Source organism: Gavia stellata, chromosome 2, assembly GCF_030936135.1.
Source record: "Gavia stellata isolate bGavSte3 chromosome 2, bGavSte3.hap2, whole genome shotgun sequence".
Classification (NCBI taxonomy): domain Eukaryota; kingdom Metazoa; phylum Chordata; class Aves; order Gaviiformes; family Gaviidae; genus Gavia; species Gavia stellata.
The window spans coordinates 93,111,590-93,135,993 of NC_082595.1; the positions used below are offsets into that span (position 1 = coordinate 93,111,590).

General features: G+C 37.1%; 1 protein-coding gene across 1 annotated transcript in view; it reads right to left on the reverse strand.

The window, feature by feature from the left end:
• Positions 1-1,227: 1,227 nt before the first annotated feature.
• Positions 1,228-24,404, reverse strand: part of EIPR1 (EARP complex and GARP complex interacting protein 1) — a 100,306-nt gene continuing 77,129 nt past the window's right edge. The window contains exons 6-9 of the mRNA XM_059832355.1: positions 18,119-18,255; positions 14,510-14,677; positions 13,104-13,271; positions 1,228-2,718 (exon numbers count right to left, since the gene is read on the reverse strand). Coding sequence (XP_059688338.1) covers positions 2,544-2,718; positions 13,104-13,271; positions 14,510-14,677; positions 18,119-18,255 — 648 coding nt within the window. The 3' untranslated portion in view covers positions 1,228-2,543. The remainder of the gene's footprint in view (positions 2,719-13,103; positions 13,272-14,509; positions 14,678-18,118; positions 18,256-24,404) is intronic.

The window sequence follows — 24,404 nt, forward strand, 5'->3', positions numbered from 1 at the left end:
TTCCATGAAACATGATGATTTATTCCCACTTCCTGTTTCGTATCTTTTAATCAGTTATTTAATCATCTTTGAACCCTTCCTCTTATCCTACAGCAGCTTGCTTTTCTAACAGCCTGGGATGAAACCTTGTCAAAAGCCTTCCCTTTCTGAAGGTGATTTCCATATTGCTGCCAGTGCTGTACATGTAGCTCAGATCCCACTTTATATACAGCTGAACATGATTAAAACTTGACCCTTCCTGCTCTCTTGATTCTACCGTAACATGTTTCATTCAAATTCGACCTGCAACTCCCTTCCTTCCCAGTGTTCATCTCCTCTCTTCTTCCCTATCAGGTGATACACACATTTAACAAAACTAAAACAAAGGAAAATACTTCTTGATATTATTTGTTTACAGAGGTTTCCAGCTTGTATAAGCTTATAATATTGAAGGAAATACAGCCACATCGAAATCAGTCTGAAATCTGTCCTGCATTTATTACATGTTAAAAATCAAATCAAACCCCACATACTGTCATGTAATTTCCCATCACCCTCACACTGCAAGCCATATACATTAACAGACAATAAAGTTTCATTAGACCTTTATTGCTAATGTGAAGAAGTTTTAAAGAGTCCTGCTGCATACTAAAGATATACTTCAGGGGTTTTTGTGGGGGAAAAAATAAAACCCAACAAGGTTTTGTGTCTGAAGATTTAAAGTTCCACATATAAAACTGCAGCCCAACCAAGGATTTTGATATTCAGACAACTGAAGCACTACTGATTTGGAAATGTAATTTTTCTTACAGTATACAGGTGAATAGCTCATGCCTAATTACAGATTGAGACAATTTGAAATAGCACAAGTTTAAAATCTTAATGCAGAAAAATCAAAACTTCCAATGAAGCATTCACTCTGGAGCAGACAGGCAGCATCGTAACACAAATACAACAATAGTACAGATGATTTAATTAGATTACTTCACTCCTATGAATTCTTCCAAACAAGCTCTTTAAGAAAGCCAGAAATAGAATTCAACTTTCATCTTTTCTGGATGTTTTGGCCTACAGCAGTCAGTCACGCTTCCAAAGCGTGTTCTCACAGAACCAGCTGTGTATACACAACAAATCACATTTGGACATGTTTCGATCCGAGAGTGGGTAAGGACAAGCAGAGGTGAGCAGCAGGCTGTCCCTCAACACTAACACCAACAGTTGCCATAGCAGCGGGAGGAATCACGGAAAGAGGCCGGTATTGATCTTTCCATCCCATGTTCTTGCCATTTCTTCAGAGTGGTTTTACACAATACTACCACAACCAACACCATCACACATACCCAGGTTCTGAAGTTAATGGGAAATAATAGCGATGAAAAGGCAACAGAGATTAATTACTGCTGCAGTTAGTCTAAGCGCACAAAGAACAGCAGCAGAATTTTCATAACGGCAAGCTATGCAAGGGAAAGGGGAGTGTCAGTACATACAGACATGTTTCACCATGCCTTCCATCTACATCTCAAGTTTTCTGTGCATTCTCCTGCAGGGCAGCAGCTGCCTGTTCTCAGTATTTATAACAACAAAGTCACCAATGCCTAGGTCAGGTATTGCAAAGAGCATGCTATAGCAAAGGATGTTTTGTGCTTAGCTGAAAGCCTGCTACATCATGTCAGCGTACTGCAGAATGGCACAGAGCCAAAAGGATAAGAAAGAGAGACTACTTATAAATACTAAAGAGATTTTTCAGGTTAAAAATGGCATAGCTTCAGAGTCCCTCAAAACACACTACAGCACAACTAAGTTCTATAAACATGGGATAATACATCACATGAGAATATAAGAGATTTTGGTAAAGACTAATACTGTTTCCAGTAACAACACATAGCTCAAAATTGCATTTAGTTTGCAAATTAAAGGATGGTACTTTGTCGATACTACCATAAGGCTTAGCTGAAAAATAGATTTTGAAGGTTTCACCTTCACGATTAACATATCTTCTTAGGGTATGCAAAATGGGAGAAAAACTGTTTAAAATATTAGACTGAATTAAGAGAGCCTTTTAAGACCATTCCCAACTGTATCTATAAACATTGAAGAATGACCAGAACAGTTAGCAGAACGTGGCCCTAGCAAACAGCAGAAGGCTGTATATACGAGAAAGATAAAATATTATTCTTGTAAATGAGTAAATCACTTCTGCTACATGCACCCTACATTGTCCCAGTTTTATATCAGTGTAACACCTCTGTAATCCACTATATTAGCATAAAGCTGAGGTAATAAAGCAATAGTATGGGAAGTACCCAATATCTCCAGAAACTTTATAATTCACAAAGTGATTAGCCCCTCAAAAAAAAATCATCTAAGCAGCACAGCCTTCAGAAAATGTATCGTAGTTTTCCAAAGCAAATACAAAAGACAAATTAAAAGTGTCTACAGTAGTACAGATATTCTTAACAAAATTTTAACATTTACACTTAATTAAAATAGATCCTGAAAAAAACCTAAACAATACCTACCAATTGTGTACATCAAGATAACAACTCCACCATAATCCAAACAAATTATAACAGTATGTGATATTTAAGAGCTCTGGGAACCCTGTTAATAACAAGTCTCCCATCATAACTTAAAGAGGCAAATAGCCACGGGTCTGCTGAGGACCATTCAACTGCATATACACTATCTTCGTGTTCTTCATAGGTAGCTATTACACTGTCCTGAAGGGGCTCTTTAATCCTAAAATTGAAGAAGAAAAAAAAAAAAAGAAAATAGTAAGGATCTGTGAACACGCTTGATTTAAAAGGCAATATTAAGTGTCACTAACATCTAGATACACAACCTCCCATTTAAAGTACAAGAATGTAGTAGTAGGCTTTAAGAAAATATTTTATACCAGATATCTGCATGTACCTATGTTTTAGTTAACACAGCAGAGTCAAGTCAACATTAAACACCCCATTTGCAGGGACAAAGTACCTGTTATTCTCAACTTCAGTGCATTTCCAAGTCTCCCAGAAGCTACGCTAAGCACCTCTCTCTCTAAAGCAAGATAAACTACAGGGTATGATCTAAATGCACTTAAACACATATTTTGATCAACACTTTTTCTCTCACCATGCTCCATCCCTTCTTCTCCCCCTTTGGTGTTAACTGAATTCTTAAAATAGTATATAATCTTATTAGAGATGAGTAGGCAGGTAAGAAGTTGCAGTCCTTAACACTGCAGTCTCGCCTGTGCTGCCATTCCGGACCCACTCTTTCCAGAGTAATGGAAGGGAGATGAAGGCATCACTCTGAACTCTTGGATTTTTATCTCCCACTCCTAGAGTTACAACAGCACCGGATTCTCATCTATTATTGTATACCTCACCTCTCACTGCAACACCCAAGCTCCTGGTCACCTACATCATGAGACACAGACAGATCCTCTTTTGCATTGCAAATATTTAAGAACGATTCAGGCAATTCTCTGAAGTCCAAACCACCCAAGAGTCATTGACTGTGCTCTGCTAGCTGAGAACAGCCCTTCCCTCCACTCACAGAGCCAATCCCTCTGTCTCACAGCAAAACCACAGCACAGTATCCCGTAGCTACAGGGCAGGTGAGTTTTCAGAGGATGACCTTAGAGCTTCTTCACCCACAGAGGATCACCTCTGTCTGACAGGAATCAGTCAGCCTTTCAGAAGCATCACCCTGCCTCCCAGAAACAGCCTTCTATTACAGCTGCAATCCTCCTAACAGAAAGCAAAGCCAAAGAGCCTTGTGAATGCCACTCAATCATTTAAACAGATGCTGCTACTACAGAAATAAAGTGTTGTTATTGGCCATCTTTGCCCTTTACCGCTGCTCTCTGAAAGCATGCGTCTCTACGATCACAAAGCATATATGGTAACACATTTGAATTGCTTGCACGATATCACTGCTCCACCTAGCCAGCCTAACCAGCTGTGAATCTAATGTCTCAATTAAAATTCAACAGAATTTAATGAATAAGCCAAAAGCAGTCTGATAGTGCAGAATAACTTCAGATATTTAGCTTCAAGGACTTTTATCATTTACTTATGCCACATTTAAGGTCAACTAACAAAAAAAAGTCATAGCACAAACAGCATGCAGCCCCCGGTTAATTGCAAAGAGCAGTCTTGTTTTGCAGTTCTCCTGAATATGTACTTTGATACAAACCACCTAACAGCAGAGAGCTAATAAACACACACACACAGACACTTCATCTCCTGCAATGTGTTTTTCTAACTTCCTGTTAACTGACATGCCTGGTTAAGTGAAAGTTGGTCATGTCCCCAGACGGCAATGTGCTTCACACGGTGCTCACCCACTTACCCACAACTCCATTATTCTAAAGGTTTCAAATGTCTCTCCAGATAAGCAGGGGAGTAATGCACGGTGCACATGGCTGTCAGGGGACACGACCGACTTTCAGTTAACCAGGAGTCTCGGTTAACCAAAGGTTGGATAAACAAGGACAAATAAGCTTCTAGATCATACTATTTTCTGTATGTTCAGAGTGGTTTCAGTGTTTCCTTTAAATAACACAGTTCATCTAATTGAATTTACAGAAGTCATAGGGGAATGAGTGTTCAGGAAAGAAGCCTGCAGATGAACTTCTGTTTGGCATTTCCATTTATAACTACAATTTTTAACTGTCTTTTATTACTGTCTACACACTGAATTTCTTCCTGGGTATGAAAATAATTTTGTGCCTTCCCAGAAAAAGAAAGCATGCTATTCCATGTGGTTCTTTAAGCCACATGAGTTCAGCTTCCGGTGGTTTTTTTGTTTTAAATAGCGTAGATCTATGATAATATTATATACAGACTACTTGTGCATAAGAATGGCTTAGCCTTGAGACAGTTATTGAGAATCTGAGAAAATCCTTATGGAAGCGATCATTTGGTGTAAAATACCTAGATACTATACGAGAGAATCAGGATGGAAAAAAGCCACTCAGAATGACATGTGTCTCAGGAACAATACCAAAGATCCAAAAGAAACTACCCCTGAGCATACTTTACAAACACTATGAATGAAAACAGATTAGCCTTTAAATTATGTATTGGGTAATGAGCCCAGAAGGATTCTGCTAATGGAATAAAGAGCAGAATTTACTTCATGTGTGTGAAAGATTGTTCAAAACAATTAAAAAAAAAAAAAAAAAAAAACAGAAAGAGCAAGGTTGGTTGTGGTGGGGTTTTTTCCTCACAAGAAGAAACTCCTGGAGACAGATCACCTTACCCCATGCTAAGAGAGTTCCAAAAAAAGACCTCAGATTTGTCTGCATTTTGGCTATGTGTATGCTTTTTTTGGTAATCCAAGAATAGGCTGAGGATACTATTTTTGAATCTATATGAATCTAGGATACCTACAATTGTTCAGTTTCTGAGTCCCACAGTAATCTATTTACTCTCAATGAATTTTTACACAGCTTTTACACATTTTTATTTATTAAAGAATCAGCTCAGACTCTCCTAACTCCCCAGATATTAAATATAATTTGGTTAATACAAGAACTTACAGACTTAACAGCTATGCCACTGACATTTATTTAAGCAAGGTAACAAATACCTTTAAAAAAATAGAGAGAGTTTACTAAAAAAGTAAGTCTTTTTAGATATTTTAATGATCCTTCTGTTTTTATCAGTTGCTACAATTTTATTTCTCCTTAACATACAGTAGGTAATTTCAGAGCCTAACATATCATAGCACTGATAAGTGTATTTTTTCTAATATTCTATTCACAACATAGCAATGAATAAATGAATACAGCTATACCATCATGTGAATTATTCTTATGTCAGAAACTTTCCATTTCATAATTACCAACTCCTGATGACAGTGCTCAGGTTACCTGCCTTCTTAGGTTAGATGCATAACACCAGAGGAGGGCATTAAAATTGGAATGGATACTGGGATAAAGTCAGCAGATCTTTGGCAGGTTTTGGAACAGAGAGGAGAAATCAAGATCTTAAATGTCTTCCCAGTTATAGAAGTTCAGAAACAGGAAGAGTACCTGTACAGTGGTGGATATGAAGTAAACTTTCTTCTATGCTACTTTAATATGTATAATGCAGGTTGTTGCCAAAACACAGAGATTTCTGTTTTTACATAAAAGCTGCAGGTTATGGGTGTAAAAATGCAGTTGCTATGCCATAGCTAGTTTAGTGTACCACAGGTGTAGGTGCTTGGCCTATTGATCCCTTGATAGAGCTGCCTGACTAGACTATATTTGATAAGCATACTTGGTAATCACTTGTTATGTCTGGCAAGCTTAGCAAGCTATCTTCTTCCTTGTCCTAAAGCTCCCCGCCCCTTAAAAAGTTCCTTTAGTTTCTCATTTTCCTGTACTATTTTAAAGATTTTTTCTGGCCAGACTAAAATACCTTTTTCTCTCCTTATATATATTCTTGCATTGCATCAACTGACAAGGCATCAAACTCTTATGTCATCAAGAACTCATAGAAAGAAATGTGTAATCTCTACCTACATCCTGCATAAATTTAAGACCTGTGCCACACAGAGCTGAAACTGGACTGCTTTCTCTTTGTAGTCTTATTCACATAGCATGACCCCTACCAGCTTCTCCTATGAAAGCAGACAAGCTTTCATTTTACTATATAACTTTGAGGTTAATTGTGTTACAGACTTGAGAGAGAAGCCTGTTAAGCCTTGGATAATTGTTTTCGTGTAGAGAGCTGTTATTTCCAATTACTTCTCATGCTAACAACCACTTAAGTTGCGATTCTGTTTTGTCACCATAATGTTCAATAAAATATGTTTTTCAAGAGTCACCAAAATTATTAATTCCGTATCACAGTCAAAGTTAAATCCTCTTTAATCTCAAAACTACTATGAAATAGGTGTGATTCAACAGATCAGCAACATGTACTGCAGCATCCAAAATGAATCTTGAAAAGCATGCCATTGGATTCTAGGATAAGGCCCATGGATGCCCTTTCCCTTTACCTGTAGGAGAAAACTTAGCAACTGTAAGTTTTTGTTTCTGGTAAGCTTAGACAACACACTACTTCCTTTTTCACCCCGTTAAAGAAGACAGAATTCAAAGATGTTTATACTGGAACAGAATTTTTACATATAGTTATTGGCCATTCATACTATTGTAAACATCTTTTTTTTTTTATGAAAAACTCAGAAAAACCAGCCTTCTGAACGGCTTCTATAGGAAAATGGCATCTTTAAAATATGCATTTCCAGTGTTTAATATAACAGGCTTCATAGCTGTCCTAACATGCAAAATAAATTAAGGAGCATATATCTGCTGATGAAGGTTAAAGAAAGAAATAGTATGAAAAAAACCCCACCATGTTTTTAAAGCAAAATATTCTAGGAATTGGAAAGTGCTGCTGCCCTAGATTTGGGTCAGCTTCTTACACAGCCAACCAAGTAAAGTCCTGAATACTGGCATTCCCCAAAACAGAAACTATTTAAGCTGTTTTAATTAATTGAGTCTCTTGGTCGATTCCATAGCATAATCCTATGATTTCTAGATTTCTCTAAGACATAAATACCACAAGCAAAATATCATCAAAATTAACACTATTGGCAACTGTGTGAAAATACCCTGAAAGCCTGCCCTATCATGAACGTTTGGCAAATACTTTCCAAAATATCAGTGCTGACAATTCACTCTCCTGAAGTCACAAATGTGTATACAAAGGTGTTGTGTTAGATCACACAGTTCATGTGTAATATTGTGAAACTACATGATTTGCTATTCAAAAGGCTCCAAAACCACATTTTTATCACAAAAAAGTAGAAACAACAACCTCCCTTAGATGGAGTTTTGAAGGAAATCTCTTTCTACAGAGAGGCCAGCCACCATTTTGTTTCTGGTCCATTCCGATTGCTGAAGATGTCCCTACACTTAAAATCTCATTAAAACTTCCCTATCTCAATGAGATACTCTGTACTGGAAGGACCAATCCTTTACATGTCAGCTTTAAATACAAAATGGTGAGAAGTGCTTTCTGTTTGTATCCTTGTAGCAAGGACAGTGTGACTAACACCTATGGTGAAAAAGATGGAAACATAAGACTTCCAGAAAAACACTAAAAAATTATTTCCTAATGTGAATTTCTGGTACAGTCTTCAACAGATAACAAAGATAAGGAAAAGCTTAGACCATATCATCAAAAAATGTAGCATAAGGGAGAAAGCAGCATATTGACCTTAATAATCAGCTCTGCCAGTGAAAACATAGCCTGTAAACCCCAAAGAGAGCAGGTAGCTCATTCTGCAGAATTGAAGTTTAAGAATGCATTTCTTTTCAGGACGTATAAGCTCAAAATGCTATTGACCATATAAATCTTTTCATTGGTATGGATACAGAAAAGGCTTTTTCTCTTAAAAAGCAAGTCCTCCGTTATCAATTGAGCCTTGTCATGAAGTTCTGGCCATAGAAGTCATGAAGAATGAAAACACTGCTGTAGATGCAGCATGTACCTTGCTGTTGGTGCTCCTAAGGTAGCAGATGTCTTCTCATGCTATGTATCATCAGCATACCAAACAGAGGCCTACACAGTTTAAAATTCAAACCAATAAGGCAAATAAATGTGTTGCAGTAACTAAAGAAAAGGAATCCTGATTGATGAGTAAAAATGGTCACATTAAGCTGCAAGAACCTGGTAGGTTTTGTTTATTGTTAGAAATAGCAATGTAGAATTAAAATGACTGTCAGACTAGTTTAATACAATCAAATACATTCACTAACATAAGGATTTTGGATGACCAAAGAATGAAGAAAGGATATAAGACAGTCACCACCTCCCTTTGGTTGAAGACAGTTCTCAGTGCTCTGCAGATGCCTAAAAGGGAGCTGATGGACACCTTCAGGAGCTTTGGAATTAAGGCAAGTTCAGTGTTGCAGGGAGGAAGTCCTTGCAACACCAGAGTACAAAAACATTTAAAGAAAGAGAGGCCAAGGAGAAGCCTGCCTTAATCGGTTGCATCCATAGATGTGCAATGACCCCATTTCTTAAATGTTTTGTTCAAACTGAGGCATTCAAAGCACTCCCTATGTTCTTATCCAGGCACACCAGCTTTGTTTTGGGGATGAAAGCTAAATGCACTCCAAATGCTCACCTCATTTGCTCTGTTTTCATTTGTTTTGTACACTTTTTTCTACCTCTGGATCAAGGTGCTAGAAATTAAGCTAGGAGTACAGCATCTCATTCCTCATTTCTCAGCTAATTTTTTGCCATATTTGAACTGTGCATTAAAATATCCAGACTAGGGACTTGACCAGAATACACCATAGGTCTCCTCTGGCCACATGCCTATACCCCCTCTCTGAGGACAGCTCAATCCTCTTTTTAGATTACCTACTTCCAACAGAGGCTTTGGGCTTCCCAAACAGAGAGTGCTGAAGCCTTTCCTTATTCAGTGCAATAAAACAAATGCAGTTGGCATATTTCTCCTAGGCACATTTCACAAAAGGCAGTGCATGCACAGCTCGCATGTTTTGGAACAAACAAAAAGACAGTGAGAAGAGATAAACTCAAGAATATGGCTGATAGCAAAAGAAAATCCTAAAGGGAAGAATCAGAAGTCTCCAAAGATTATTCAGAAGGCAGTAAAGGTCCCTAAGGTGCAAACAGTCAGGGGCCAGAAGCATACCCAGGGGAAATATCATCTCCTTTTCCTGTTCTTATAATCTTTCCTCTTGGCCACCATCAGAGACATGATACAGGCTAGGGAGACGTTTCACATGATACAGGGAGGCTGCTCTTAGATTTTTATGATTGATGAGAGAAACAACAACAATAGCAGTTAAAAAGTAGGGAAGAGACAGCAAACTAGTTGTTCTGATCTGAATCAGCAGTTAAGAGGAACTGAAGGTCACTTGATTGCAATAAAAGACAGATACTCAGTCCTAGTTGTATTGCTTATGCAAGCGTGTTCTGGTCTCCAAGATGGGAGCATATATACTTTCAAGATGTCAACACATACATGGACAAGCACCCAAAGGAGAAAGCTCAAAGAATAATTCCTTAGTAAGAACAGAATACAGCAACTTTTGGTTTGTTGTCTATTGTTGTCTATTCATTACTCAGTGAACATGTATTCTTTTCTTAAAAAAAGTTATGTCCAAATAATTATTTTTCAGTTGTGAACCTTAAAAAGTAGGCATTTAGTACAGAAATTCTGTCAAGAATAAACGAGTGGGTAGACTCATGCCTAGTTCTACATGGCTGAACAATGGAGGGTTAAACTGACATTACTTCGTTTTGTCTCCAGCCAAGAAATACAATAAAAATTAGAAAACTTACTCAAAAATATATTAAAAGTTAACATGAGTCTTGAAGATCTTAGAAGTCTTACTTGTGTAGACTAGTATTACAAGTCAACATTCTTAAAATATGAGGATTTTTGCTAAGTAGAAGAAAAAATTTGAAGATACAACTGGTACATACTCTTCATTTTTGTATTTAATCCAAGGACTACTTTTACAAGTTATTTTATTTAGAACATGAGAAATAGGTAGCCCACGAGGAAAGAGACTTTTCCTTCTTTCCACTTGATATTTCCACCTTCTTTTGAGAGAGATTTGGTCACTCAGTCTGAAGGTCACTGCCTGCAGATACTAGTTATACAGACACCTCCTGGTGTATTTCAAGATATACTTGAAAAAGATTTTCAACATTTATGTGCTAGTTAATAGCAAACCAGATATCCTCTAAAACAGGATAAAAAAGTTAACCCCATGAGAATATAACACTTTCTTGAAAGTATAGAACATAACCAAGCAAAAAAAACCCCCCACACCCCCCACATAACCAAATCATACAATAAAGCCCCATGTTTTACAAAAGAGATGGTACCCATGGAATGGTGCAACAGACTCTTCAAAGAGGTCTCCAGGAGGAAAACAGGTACTAAAGCCTAAATACCTGGCACTAGTGGTTGACAAACAAGAAGTATTCCCAGCAGCTGTTACGCTCTGCTTCATTAGTGCACTCAGAGCTAAGCAGACATTCATCTGGCAACAGTTCAAGGCTGGTGAGCGCCTTGCAAACATCCTTCCAGCTCAACTCACAACGGAAGGCGGGGGTGGGGGGGCAGGGTGGACACCAAAACAAGACTCTCATAGTATCAAGCAAATGTTACAAAAATTAATGTGCTTTCCCAGGTTTTATAGAAAACAGATTAGCAGCTGAAAAGCATATATTTAAAAAAGCAAAGGCAGTATTGTTACTCTTATAGCCTCTGGGAACAGGCAAGGGCTCTACATCATTACTATACAAGTCCTTCACGATGTAGTTTACATCCATCCCATAGCCAAAGGAAAAGATGCATTATATTTGTTGTATTGCTTTGCATATTCTTGGTTTCAAAAATTCCTATTCTAGACACAATCACTTGTGTTTTAATGAGGCAATCTACACTGTCTACAATCAACAGAAATTCAGAACTCCAGATAACCTACTCTACAACATCTGTCAGAACACTATTTACTTGCAATGTTACTTATACTAATACATTCCCACCATATACACACAGGAAACTGTAGTCTCTTTCTCACTTCCATTAATGCTATTTATCTTCCATCCAGAACAGAATAAATTGCAATCCCCAGCCAAAGGCAAGGAACCAAAAAGTACATCATATTTAAAATACTGTAGTTTAGTTACGTTCTAGAAAGTAAGTATGTACTGTTGATGTGAGCAACTTTCTAGGTACTTAATTTGATACCTTGATTTTCCAGGCACTTACATCACCTATTGCTTCTAGAGACATTTTGTACATTTAAAATTAACCATGTCTATATAGGGGATAGCTTCCTTATTTAATATAAAAAAATCATTTCCAAGCCCTTTACGCGAAGTCAAAATGTCAAAACTATGTGGAGCAAAACTACATCTTTATTAATAAAATAAAGGTGCAAGAGTAACCTTAGAAATGCAACTAGAGATGTAACCTAAACTTTATTTAGAATTTTAACTGAAACATCTAGCCAACACAGCTGAGTAACTAGGGGATCTTTTTTGTAATTTCCTTCTTCCTCATCCCATCTGACTATTCTTCATTTAAAAAGATAGCTCAGGAGATAATCTGCCTATTTCATTGCAGGCAGGTTTGTGTATTAATATAAATTAACAAACGAAACAAAACAACTGCTCAGTGCAGACACGTAGAACACGGATATTCACAGTTGCAAAGAACAGAAAAATATAGACTAAAGCCTGTTGGTCTCAGAATATTTTACTTGAGTTTCAGTATCATTATCTTCATTTTGTAAAGGAAGAGTTTGCTGAAGATCACCAAGCAAGCTCGTTGCAAAATTACGAAGCCTCAGCCCACACTAGATCTACAGAACTCCCTATGTACATACATATATATATTCCTAAAGAAGTACAGAGAAGAAAACAAGCATCCTATATTGCACAATGAAAAAGCTGAAAGCAGACAAAAAAATGGAGGATGAAAAATTATTATTTCAGCATTTCACTTAACTGTTTACTAAAAACCCCATCCCTCCAAAATTCACATGCAAAATATGTGATTCCTCACACACCCAAGTGGAATGGTGTTTACAAATGCTTGTAATAACACACATTATTCTCTACCAAGAAAGTCAAAAACAAACTTCTGTTTTGCTTGAAGTAGGTCTAATGAGTTATTGGTTTCCAGAGTGAAATTTACAAAAATTAATGTATCTGTACTTCCTTTCTTCCACCTGTGCAGAAGCTCACCATTACACTGGTAACATCTCCTAAAGGTTAGAACAGGTACACAGAAAATGCCAAAAGCAGATTTTCAACTCTCATTTAACCCAGATTATTGTGTGGGCTTGACTTGATCCATAGCTCCCTTAAAGTGAATCTTTTTACTGATCCAGTGGACTTTAGGACTGGTCCTCAGCATCACCATCCCCTTCCTACCAGTGAACACATAGTGACTGTGCCAATCAGATTTAAAGAATGGATTCCACCCAAGACTCTGAGTGAAGAAGAATGAAGTAGGAATTAGAACTACTTACCTGAAAGGCCTGTATACAAAAATCCTAGTCAGCAGAAAAATAGCATGTTAACCATCACAATGAAAAGACAAACTATAAGCATCTGCATAAAACTCAGGAAACTTCATACTTCTCTTCTTGATGCTGGTCCTCTTGGTCACTTAGTTCATCATCATCTACCATATGACCAAATGGTTCAGAAGAAATTGATACCATATTAGACAGGATAACTCTGCTATCACTGCTTCCTGTGAGGATCAGCTGATCATGAGAATGATTGTATCTGACATTCCAGACCCTAAAAAGTGAGATCAGAAAGAGGCTATTCTTGGCAAGCAGCACATCAATGTTAAATGATTTTTTTAAAAACAGCACTAAAAATTGATCTTTGACTTAAATGTTGTAAGTACACATAGAATTGACACGCCTCATTCCAGAGACTATTTTTTGCCATCTTCATTTGGCTTTTAAGCTTCCATGTCATCTGTTTTCTATGAGGTCTCTTTAAAATACAACAAATAAGTTTTGGAAAAAAAAAATCCAAAGAACAAAACACACCATTAAGTGGTATCACTCCTTGAAGGTACATGCCAATTCATTGTTTAGTAAGTCAGATAATATTTAAGTTCTAAATATAAAAAATTCCCCAAAGCAAAATACGGATTAGAAATAACCTGTTAAACAAAAAACCTCACAACATTCTTACAGTAAAGTTTAAAATAGACCCTAAAACAAAAGTAGGATTATATTTCTCTTCAATTTTTACATTTTACGTATCTAATTAATACCAAATGTCTTACAGTTCTTGTTTTAGTCTTCTGGAAAAAAGTATAAAAGCTGCTTCTGTTAATTCACATCTTCATTCCCCTCAAAGTAGCTTCAGGGTCCAGATTTATTTTGCAAGAATTACTCCAACCCAAATTTTACAAAATATGAACCACCCATCTTTTCTTAACCACTGAAGTCTGCAAACGTCAGACAAGATTCTCTCCTTGCTCCAGCCACAGGCCTGAGTGGTAGATAAGGGCTCTAAATATTATCTCAGAAAATAAAATTACTCACTTGCATATTCTGGCTTAAGGGCTGTGAAGAGCATGAAAAAAGTGGGACTGAATTATTGAGCATTTCCACCATTCGACAACAGAAGGAGAGATGGCAGCTGCTGTAACCAAAACAGCTCAAGGGTTTTTCTGCATGTCAGGTGCAGCAGATCAGGCTCAATTTGGGAAGGCACACCTGTGTCCCAAGTGGCCCCTACAAGCCAAGTTCTGTGTTGTGCTTCTCAAAGGTGTACCCTATCTCCCAACAATGTTAACAACAGTTTCTTGCCAATTAGACTAACATTGTCTAAACTCTTCATTTACAATCACACAAGTAACATTGACATGTTGAAACATTTCCTCCATGCAGAAAAATGATTATTCACAATAGCATAAACATAGTTAGTTTGCATTGTTCCTAAACAGTAAAATAATTAGCTGAATAAATTACATAAGCCATCCACCCACAAAACATCATGCAGATAATTTGTTCTACCAGTGGGAATGCTCCTCTAGTGTCTTCACTGGTTCAGTGACATTTCTTGTGTCCCAGAATTTCACCTTGCAGTCATCTCCACAGCTAGCCAGGTAGTACTGTTTATTGGGATTAAAGTCTAGGTCTCGTACCAGCTGTCCGTGTGCATTTTCTATGCAATATATCTGTCTGTAAAACACATTAAAAAAATTAAATGGTCTATAAAAAGCTAACTGCACTCCACTGACAGGAATCTGTTTCCCTGGAAACTTGCATAATCCCCTTAGCACCAGCAGAATGAGAGTTCCCATTGCTAGTGCATAGTTTAGGGAAATCCCAGCTGTTAACAACAGTGACATGTATAGATTTCTCAGCTTGCACTGAAGCTTTGCTCTTTCCTTGTTTGCATTAGGATCATCTGGAGCTAAAAGGAAACAGTAGTTCCAGATGATTCTAGCACAGCTCTCTAACAACTGTTATGAAATGTCTGCTACTAAACCACAATATCTTCAGATAAGAGTTTCTCTGCCCCTGAGTAGTTATACCAATTCTGTATTTATGTCATCTAGTTCTCCCTATATAAAAAGCTGAGGTGCAAGGAAGGCAACAGATATGAACAACAGCTTTTTATTATTGCTCTGTTTTGAACTTACCATCTTGAGCTCTGGCATTTATCATTAAATCTACCTATGGCCCTTAAACTACTCAGCCATGCTCATACTCACACATGTGGACCACTTCAAGAAAACATCTGTAGTACTGCTAACAACCTAGCATCCTTATTCAAAGCATTACGTTCCATCAGTTTGTCTCCGTACCTCACCTCTTAAACTTAGGGTTGTGGTTTTTTTTGTTTCTGCTACTGCATTACCAATTTTAAGAAAAGGCTGTACCTGTTCCCATGTCCACTCTCAAAGCCACCATCTACCAAAGTTCTGCTTAGATTTGGCAGTCTTTTACAATCTTCACTAGAACTTGTCAACACTTTGTGAGCCTTTTTCTTCTTTTAAATAAGAAATGTTTCTTTTGAGAAAATATAGCCTGACCAAAACTTTGTATTTCCTGCACTGTATATATGTTCTCCTCTGAAGACCAGGTAGAGAAATCTCTTGCTGTTAATAGTTAATACCTAACTACTAATACAAAGCAGCTCCATAAGGAGAGATTCAAAGTACACCAGGCCTGTACTGAGCCCTATCCTGACAGCTATGGCAGTCACTCGGGATAGAGGATATTACTTAGATATCCAATGCCAACAGTCTTCTCAGACTTTGAGAGGTTAAGGATATCACTCAGGTATGCCTTTCTACCAAGTATTCTGGGAGCTGAATTCAACATTTCCTCTTAATGTCTTGAAACATCTTTATGGGAAAATTTTTAAAGCTCAAGCATGCTTGCAGAAATAAAACACTTCTTTCCTCCTTTATTGCACCTTTCACTTCTTTCTTGCACTTCTTGCATTGCTCATGGAGATGTGTGTAAGGACTTAAAAAAAAATACCACTGTCCACTGTATATTCAGTAGCGCTCAACATGAAAGCCTTTATCCCAACTCAACTATTATTCTGACCACTTGATCCTTTTTCTTCCCAAATATGAATATCCTTTTCTTTCACTCTATCATCCTACCGACAGCAATAATACCTACATTGAATTTCCCACTTACATCATAAGATTAAGGCCAGACCACATGAACATTTTCTCCAGCTACTGCCTCCACCTTCTCATATTCTTCTTCTTCTTCCATATTTTTTAGAATTTATTCTTGGAGTCTGAATTTTCCTGATAGAATTCTCTCTCTAAATCCATTCAGCCTAGTGTCTGTCTCCTCTGCTTCACAAGCTCTTCTCTGATTAAGATTGCTTATTAGTCTAGTCTAGAAGTCTTCCCACCAACCTCTTTTTTTCATCCCCTTCTTTGTTTGCTATGTCCAAAATCATTTACTGCCTCTATCTTACAGCTATCATAATCGCACTCCGCAGAAGTAGCTATTCTAGCTACTTCTTTAGTAGCTCTCCTCTTTTATTCTTTGCTGGTATAGCAGTTTTCTCTGTCCTTGGTATTTTTTTCTTCTCTCATTTTTTTTGCTTCTTACACTGCCACAGTTTATACTGCCCTGACTTTAAACTCCTACTTCTAGCCTAACTAGTCATAATCAAATATTCACATCATTCTAGATATATTTCAGTGTAATTGCAGATGAGACTTACTCTTGCACATATTTTTCAAGTACATTGCAAACAGCTATTTGGCATAGGCTAGTACTTGTAAATTGGTTGAAGGACTATCTAACCTGAGCACCACGTAAAGAACTAGAATTGTGGGGTTTGCTTTTGTTAAGCAAGCTACCCTTTCATTAAGGATCTTGTTACTATCTGGACTATCTATCTTTCATAAAAGTTACTCAGAGTATTCATTTAATGCAAGATAGAGATGCTTTTTCTAATGAGACAGAGCATGAAGCTCACAAATATTTAACATTTTCTACTTAGAACCACAGGCTTTAATCTTAAGGTCTGCATGCTACATGTTAAAAACAGGATGATTACAAAATCACCACAAGAAAGCAACTTAAAAAAAACTTTTCTCCTTTGACCTTTCTTTCCTCTCGTGTGCTTCATTTAAAAGAATCTTTATAAATGAAAGTGTACACCATATATATGTTAGATTTTTATATATCCTTTTATAAGGCACAGAACAGGACTTTCAAACCTGATGACAAGTGTACAGGAAGTAACTTTTAATTATTATATTTATATTTTTAGCTTTTGTTTGTTAAATTAAATAAACCTTTTTGGCAAAAACACACAAATCTGGCAAACATAGGGATTTATTGCTACACCCCTGAGCTGGCAGGAACCACAGAACTAAATTTAAAGTCATCCCCCTTTAAGGCAACAAAAGTTATTACAAGACATCACTCTTCTCGGTTTAGTGATAAATTACTATGTGCTAAGGGGATAAAGTGTATCTTAAAAAAGCTTGCACAGGCTTTAGTAGTCATGGCAACAGATGTGCACAACATCACTCCTTTGCTTATCAAAATCACAACTGAGCAGGAGGGAAAACACCTTATTAGGTATATTCAAAGCTTTAATTGATTTAGTTACAATTTTGATAGATTCAGTAGTTACCATATAACTAGGATGCTACAATCTTTAATATAGTATAGTATGTTATTTGTTAAAAACAGAAAGGTGAAGAGTGAATTTAACCTGTGAATTACCTTCAGAGATTCAAGTTACCTTTAAATTGTGCTATGAACTGTCTTCATAGCATATAATTAGGACTGTTGGTAAATAATTTTCAGGCTGAATTACAGAACAGCTTCATTTAGGTAATGCCTATGTGTTGAACAAATCATCTTGAGACTAGTACATAGTACAGTAAAACTCAATATACAACTTAGAACTGAAGCTGAGGGGGAAAAAACAGAGAAAACCCTTTACTAAATTGCAAATATATCAGCTATGCAAGCCCAGATTTCCTTTTATAAGTGATAGCTTTGCCACATTTCTAATCTTTGATAAAAAAAAAATTATGTTAGCAGCAATGAAAAAAAAAAAAAAAAAAAATCTATCTCCAAAGGAGATTGTCTTTTTTAGAGAACAAGACTGCAGTTTCTCATTACCTCATGCTTCGTGTATCCCATCCTCGAACAGTGGTATCATTGGCTGTTGCAATCTGTGTACAGTTGTGGTGTGGACTCCATCTTCCAGAAGTAAATTTTAATTGTCCTTTTCCTTCCAAGGCTGCAGAACTAGAGAGCTAAAATAATGAAACAAAGCTGGCGGTATTTCTAGATGTAATGCTGAAATGAAATTAGTTCCACTGAAAACAGAAACTGCACAATAGCCTATTGCTCCAAGTGCAACAGACTACCAAAATCCTAGGATAAAAAAATGGAAAAAATTAAAAGCTAGAGCTGATTTTGTATCTCACAAAGTAATTTTTACAAAGGCTTGTGCAATGTCATTTATTCAGAAATATTAGAAGTACTGTACTACTTTATGAACTAAAATAAACAGTTTCAGATCATTTGTTGAAACAGTAGATAGACAATATGGGCACATTGCACAAATTTGTAGCTGCCTCAGACAAATAAACACACGCATTTAGTTTCATGAACAGTTTTACAAGACTGTTTTTCCATGTCAAAATGCCAAATTTTACCTGAAGGAACAGAATTATAGTGTCAAAGACTCTTCGACAACGGTATATCAGCTTTTAAGAATAAAACAAAAAAAATGAAAATCAAGGCCCAGATGCCCATGTCATCACATACATGCCTATTAAAATAACAGCAGGTACTAGATCACAAATCTACAATCCGTGAGAATTAATGGTTTCAGTTCCAAAACGAGGCTTGCATGTCATTGAGCAGACAGCTCTGCATCTCCGCAGTTAATGAAAAGAAGGTACAAAGTAATAAACTTTCTCTTTGAAGTTGTACAGCAAGTTATCCTCCAATTCCACGTGAACATGGGGAAAAATGAAGCTGTAGACACTGCAAATTACTTTTACTTCTAATCACTTACTGAAACAGATTGTTTAATAACTAAAGGTAGGAGAGGAAAAACAAAATACTTGCATTTTCATCAGATATAAAATGTATACAAATTCCAAGTGCCTAGGCAGACAGCAGACGTATTTGGACATCTTTCACACAATGTTCACGTTTCAAAATGTTTCATTAAGAGGTATTTCACAAAAGCAGATTACTGCACCGCATCTCATTGGATCACTTTTCTCCTTTACCTAAATCTTAACACTTCATAAATATTCTACTAAATAGAAGATTTCTCAGCAGAAATATTACACTTCGATGGATGAAAAAAACATACATACTGCTTACATAAACTTTAACTGACATAAACAGAAAAATACGCTGTAAGACTGCTTAAGTCTATTCGTATATTGTATCAATGTAGTTTGCTAACTTTTTACTATTACAGTTCCACCAAGAATATCATATTTATTTAGCATTCAGATTAAAAATCTAGAAATTACAACTCTTCTATCACTGCAGTCTATGCTACCTAAGACGTGTTGTCTTCAAAAATTTTTCAGTTTTTTTTTTTTTTTTTAAGAATGTAGAATTCCCAGCATGCAAGATCATATACTCCTCATGTGTTAAAGAGTGATATAACACTGGTCAAACCTACTCCTCTAGCACCACTCCCCCAGAAGCATAAATACTGTCTGAAAGCCTTTCTACAACTTCCAGGTTGCTAATATAACGAAAAGTACTGCACAGGTCACTGGATGCACCATAATAAACAGTGCAGCTTATTTTAATTTTTGACACATACTAGATTCCAGGCACAAGAGAACATGAAGAGCTTGAGTGGGTCACTTCAAAAATTAAACGAAGTTTCTTTAGTAAGCAGTCTTGGCCATACAAAGCTCAGAATGGGGGGAGAGAAGGGAAGCAAATGTTAACACTGACAGTAAGACAGCACCAACAAAAAGAGTCTCTTTTATCAGGTCTTTCCAAAATCTGTTCTTGAGACAGAAAACATCACATATTCAAACTATGACTCAGGGCAGGTCATCTTCGTCAGCAGTAGATAATACCTTCTCCAGCATTCCAGCCTTTTTTTTTTTTTTTTTTTTAAGTCTTTCTTTCAACTTTTATCATGTAAACTATCATAAACACATCAGGATTTTTTTCTTTTTAGCCAAAAGTTTAAGGGTGAGGCCAGCACACGCATCCTGCACTGTTTCTTAACAACACATACGAAAAAAATCACATACATGTTAGATTGGCCAAGTCATCATCGCATTCCCAAGCAATTCTTAAGTACTTGTAAGAACTAAGTTACATCTTTCCTCGTAGGGATGTCCAACTATGTATACAGCCAAGTTCCAAATCAACTCATGGTAGACTTCTATTAATAAAATGAAGTCCCAGAAGCTACTGAGTAAATTTTTGTTCAACATTCTTTCACATGTCTTCTATGAGCCTGAAAGGAACTGCATGGATTTAAAGAACAGGTAAGAGGTAAGGGAGGGGGATTTTCATACATAAGAAGGAATCCTTCTGTAACACAAGGAAGTCTGCAAGTCTCCTTCCTGGAAATCCAAGAAATGAGATTAAAGGAAAAAAAGCTGGTAGTTTGGAATCACAAATGCAGGTTTAAAAAAACCTTAACTTTAGTTTTAATTCATACCTAAATATACGGACACAGTAAGCAAGCTTCCTTTTTATCTTGAACTTTTCTCTCCACTTCTTTAAAGGCAGAAAAGTTGACTACAGAAGGAAAGGAAAACATGACAGGCAAATTTTAGACATTAGTCTCACGTGAGGATTTGCTGCCCAGAAGATGAAGACATGCAGCTCTGAGGGCCTCACTGGATACTGAAGGAAAACAATTCATGGTAATATTTTATAAGCACAAAATGTGACTTACAGTAAGGAAAAAAATAAAGGAAGTGGGTAAGATCCAATGTCTACAGAATTACCTGTTGTTATTGCATTGTGCAAGGATCATACATTGACTTTAGAAAAAGAAGTCTGGACAAAATGAAACCTTGAACAGTGTAAAATGTTTATCAGAATATGGATGGATCTAACACTGTTCAAAGTGGATCAGTGCCTAAAGCTGGTGACATAAGAACAATAATAAAAGGGCAGCATGATATTAAACTACAATTGCATGACAGCATTGATTTGAAATAAAAATAAAAGGTTCTGAAAAAAATTAAGAAATGTAACATAATCAAAATAGAACTGTGTATGTTCTCCTCAATGAAGGAAGGGGCTTTACAAAAGCAAAATATCTGAATATGAAAAAAATCTATTCTAGCTTTGAAGGACTGATTTCTGTGTATTCAAATGAAATCATCAATTACTCCAACTTATTTTTATAAAAACATCAGTAAAGACTGAGATGCCTCTTTCTGCTTCAAATTTTGATCTCATAAGGATGGACTTGGAAAGAGGAAAGGATAAGCAGTATCCTTAAAAAAAACCAAAACACAACATATATTAACCTCCTGAGGGTACAGAAATTACCTAGAAAAAACACAAGCAGCATGGAGATGGTGAACCAATTGCTCATTCTCTCTTCCAAAAAAAGAGCTATGGGCCATCAGATAAAGCCTGTAGAAGTCAGATTCAACAGCAAACAAAAGAAAGTGGTTCTCCAGCCAATGGACTCCTTGACAAAAGGCACTTGAATGCATAAAGCTTACTTCTGTCCAAGAACAGAATTGAAAAGTACTTGGAAGAAAGATCTATTGAGGGTTACACTAAGTAGACAAACCCAACTAGTCTCAGAAAAACCCTTGGATTGAAAAGAGTAGAAGACTGTCTGAGTGTTAAGGGCAAAGTATCCAATACATTTGCTCCACTGAACTTTTCCTTGGAGTCTGCTATGGCTACTGTTTCAAGCAGATTACTGGGCTGGACGGACTCCGGTATGGACTAGCATAACCATTCTTAGAACTGAGCAGCATGAAGCAGATGAATGGCAGAATTTATCCACTTGTCTTCTGAGGATGTGTGAGGGGGCTGTACTTTTCTTCTCTCACAACATACGAAAAAAAAAAATGCTAGAGGACCAGTTCTAAAGTTCTATAAACTTCTGGATAAAAATGGTAACTGGAAACATGTTCTGTTCCCTCACTACACTATCTGCATCTAATTAAGTTTTTATATGTACAACTTGGGTTTGGTTTTGTTTTTTTTTTTTGTTAATGTATGTAGTAATTCTAACATAGAATGACTAAAAATTAATAAATACGTCATGTATTTGGAAGGTCAGTTGTTTCCCTCAAACAGACTTTGACACAAACAATTAGAAAACACCTCCCAAGAACAAAATATTTAGAAAATAGAGAATGTTCTAATGCTCTAATTTGATTAATTTAGAAATTCATACAGCATCTTTCTGGATAACAAAGAAGTACCAAATTAAAGCAAATGCTACACTTCTTATATGTATAAATGGTTACCAATGGCAATCAAGCAATGTTCTTATAAGAAAATAAAGGCTAGCACCAAAAAAGTTAAAAAATGAAGTTTTCTTTTCTGTTAATTAAAATCAATTCACTTGGTAGAGTATGTAATATTAGCACACAGATTAGCATCTTAGTTTCAGGATTTTATCATTTGAAAAAAGGGATTATCAGTCATTAAATAGGGAGAACAAAAGATGTAAATTTCTATGAAAAGGCTTAACAACTGCAGCAATCTACTAAATATTTATCAATACCTTGATATCCTGCTTTTTTTTTTTTTAAGGAAATTACTTTGTTTTCCTTTCTTGACAAAAATGGCCATTACAATTTGAATTACATAAAATCTATTTGGTTTTTTTTAAACTCTTACTTAAACAATTATTTGAAAGACAAAATCCCAGAAACCTTCTACTTGATAAATGAAAAAAACACGCCTTTTAACTTCTGAATGCCTTTTTTAAAAAAAAAATATTTATTTAATAACTTTAGTTTCCTTACCCCTACAGCAGCAGCTGTGTTTTCAACAGTATAAATAAAAAAACACCACACAAAAAAGTGAACACAAAAGAACTCTCACATCTTACCCGAGAGGTTGTAACACTAAAAATCTGACAGATGTTCAAATGCATTCTAGGTAAGACCACCAAGTCATTATTCCATTTATTGATAGGCTTACACTGCACATGATTACTTGATCTTTTCTCCTGGAAAAGCTGACAATTCCTGGCTTAGACAGGTGCACTCTTCACTGGGTAAAAAACAGGCTGGATGTCCAAGCCCAGAGAGTTGTGGTGAATGGAGTCAAATCCAGTTGGCAGCCAGTCACAAGCGGAGTCCCCCAGGGCTCAGTTTTGTGGCTGGTCTTGTTGAATATCTTTATCAATGATCTGCACGATGGGATTGAGTGCTCCCTCAGCAAGTTTGCAGACGACACTAAGTTGGGCGGGAGTGTTGATCTGCTCGAGGGTAGGAAGGCTCTGCAGAGGGATCTGGACAGGCTGAGGCCAATTGTATGAGGTTCAACAAGGCCAGGTGCCAGGTCCTGCACTTGGGTCACAACAACCCCAGGCAACACTACAGGCATGGGGACGAGTGTCTGGAAATCTGCCCAGCAGAAAAGGACCTGGGGATGTTGATCGACAGCTGGCTGAATATGAGCCAGCAGTGTGCCCAGGTGGCCAAGAAGGCCAACAGCATCCTGGCCTGTATCAGAAATAGTGTGGCCAGCAGGAGTAGGGAGGTGATCGTGCCCCTGTACTTGGCACTGATGAGGCCATACCTTGAATCCTGTGTTCAGTTTTGGGCCCCTCACTACAAGAAGGATATTGAGGTGCTGGAGTGTGTCCAGAGAAGGGCGACGAAGCTGGTGAGGGGTCTGGAGCACAAGTCTTATGAGGAGCGGCTGAGGGAAATGGGGTTGTTCAGCCTGGAGAAGAGGAGGCTGAGGGGAGACCTTATCGCTCTCTCCAATTACCTGAAAGAGGGTCACAGAGAGGTGGGTGTTGGTCTCTTCCCCCAAGTGACAAGTGATAGGACAAGAGGAAATGGCCTCAAGTTGCGCCAGGGAAGGTTCAGGCTGGGTATTAGGAAAACTTTCTTCACTGAGAGAGTGGTGAAGCATTGGAACAGGCTGCCCAGGGAGGTGGTGGAGTCACCATCCCTGGAGGTGTTCAAGGAACGTGTGGACGTGGCATTGAGGGACATGGTTTAGTGGGCATGGTGGAGTTGTGTTGATGGTTGGACTTGATGATCTTACAGGTCTTTCCCAACCTAAGTGATTCTGTGTTTCTGTGATCTTGACTGCCTCCTCAGTAAAGACAGGGTAGTGAAGACATCTTAAACAATTAAGTCCATAAGAATTTAAAAATCCTAAAGTGTATTAACTGGAAGAAGTTAACTCATGGTAGTGATTACTAAACTCATTGAGATAAATGACATGCAATGGGGTTTTT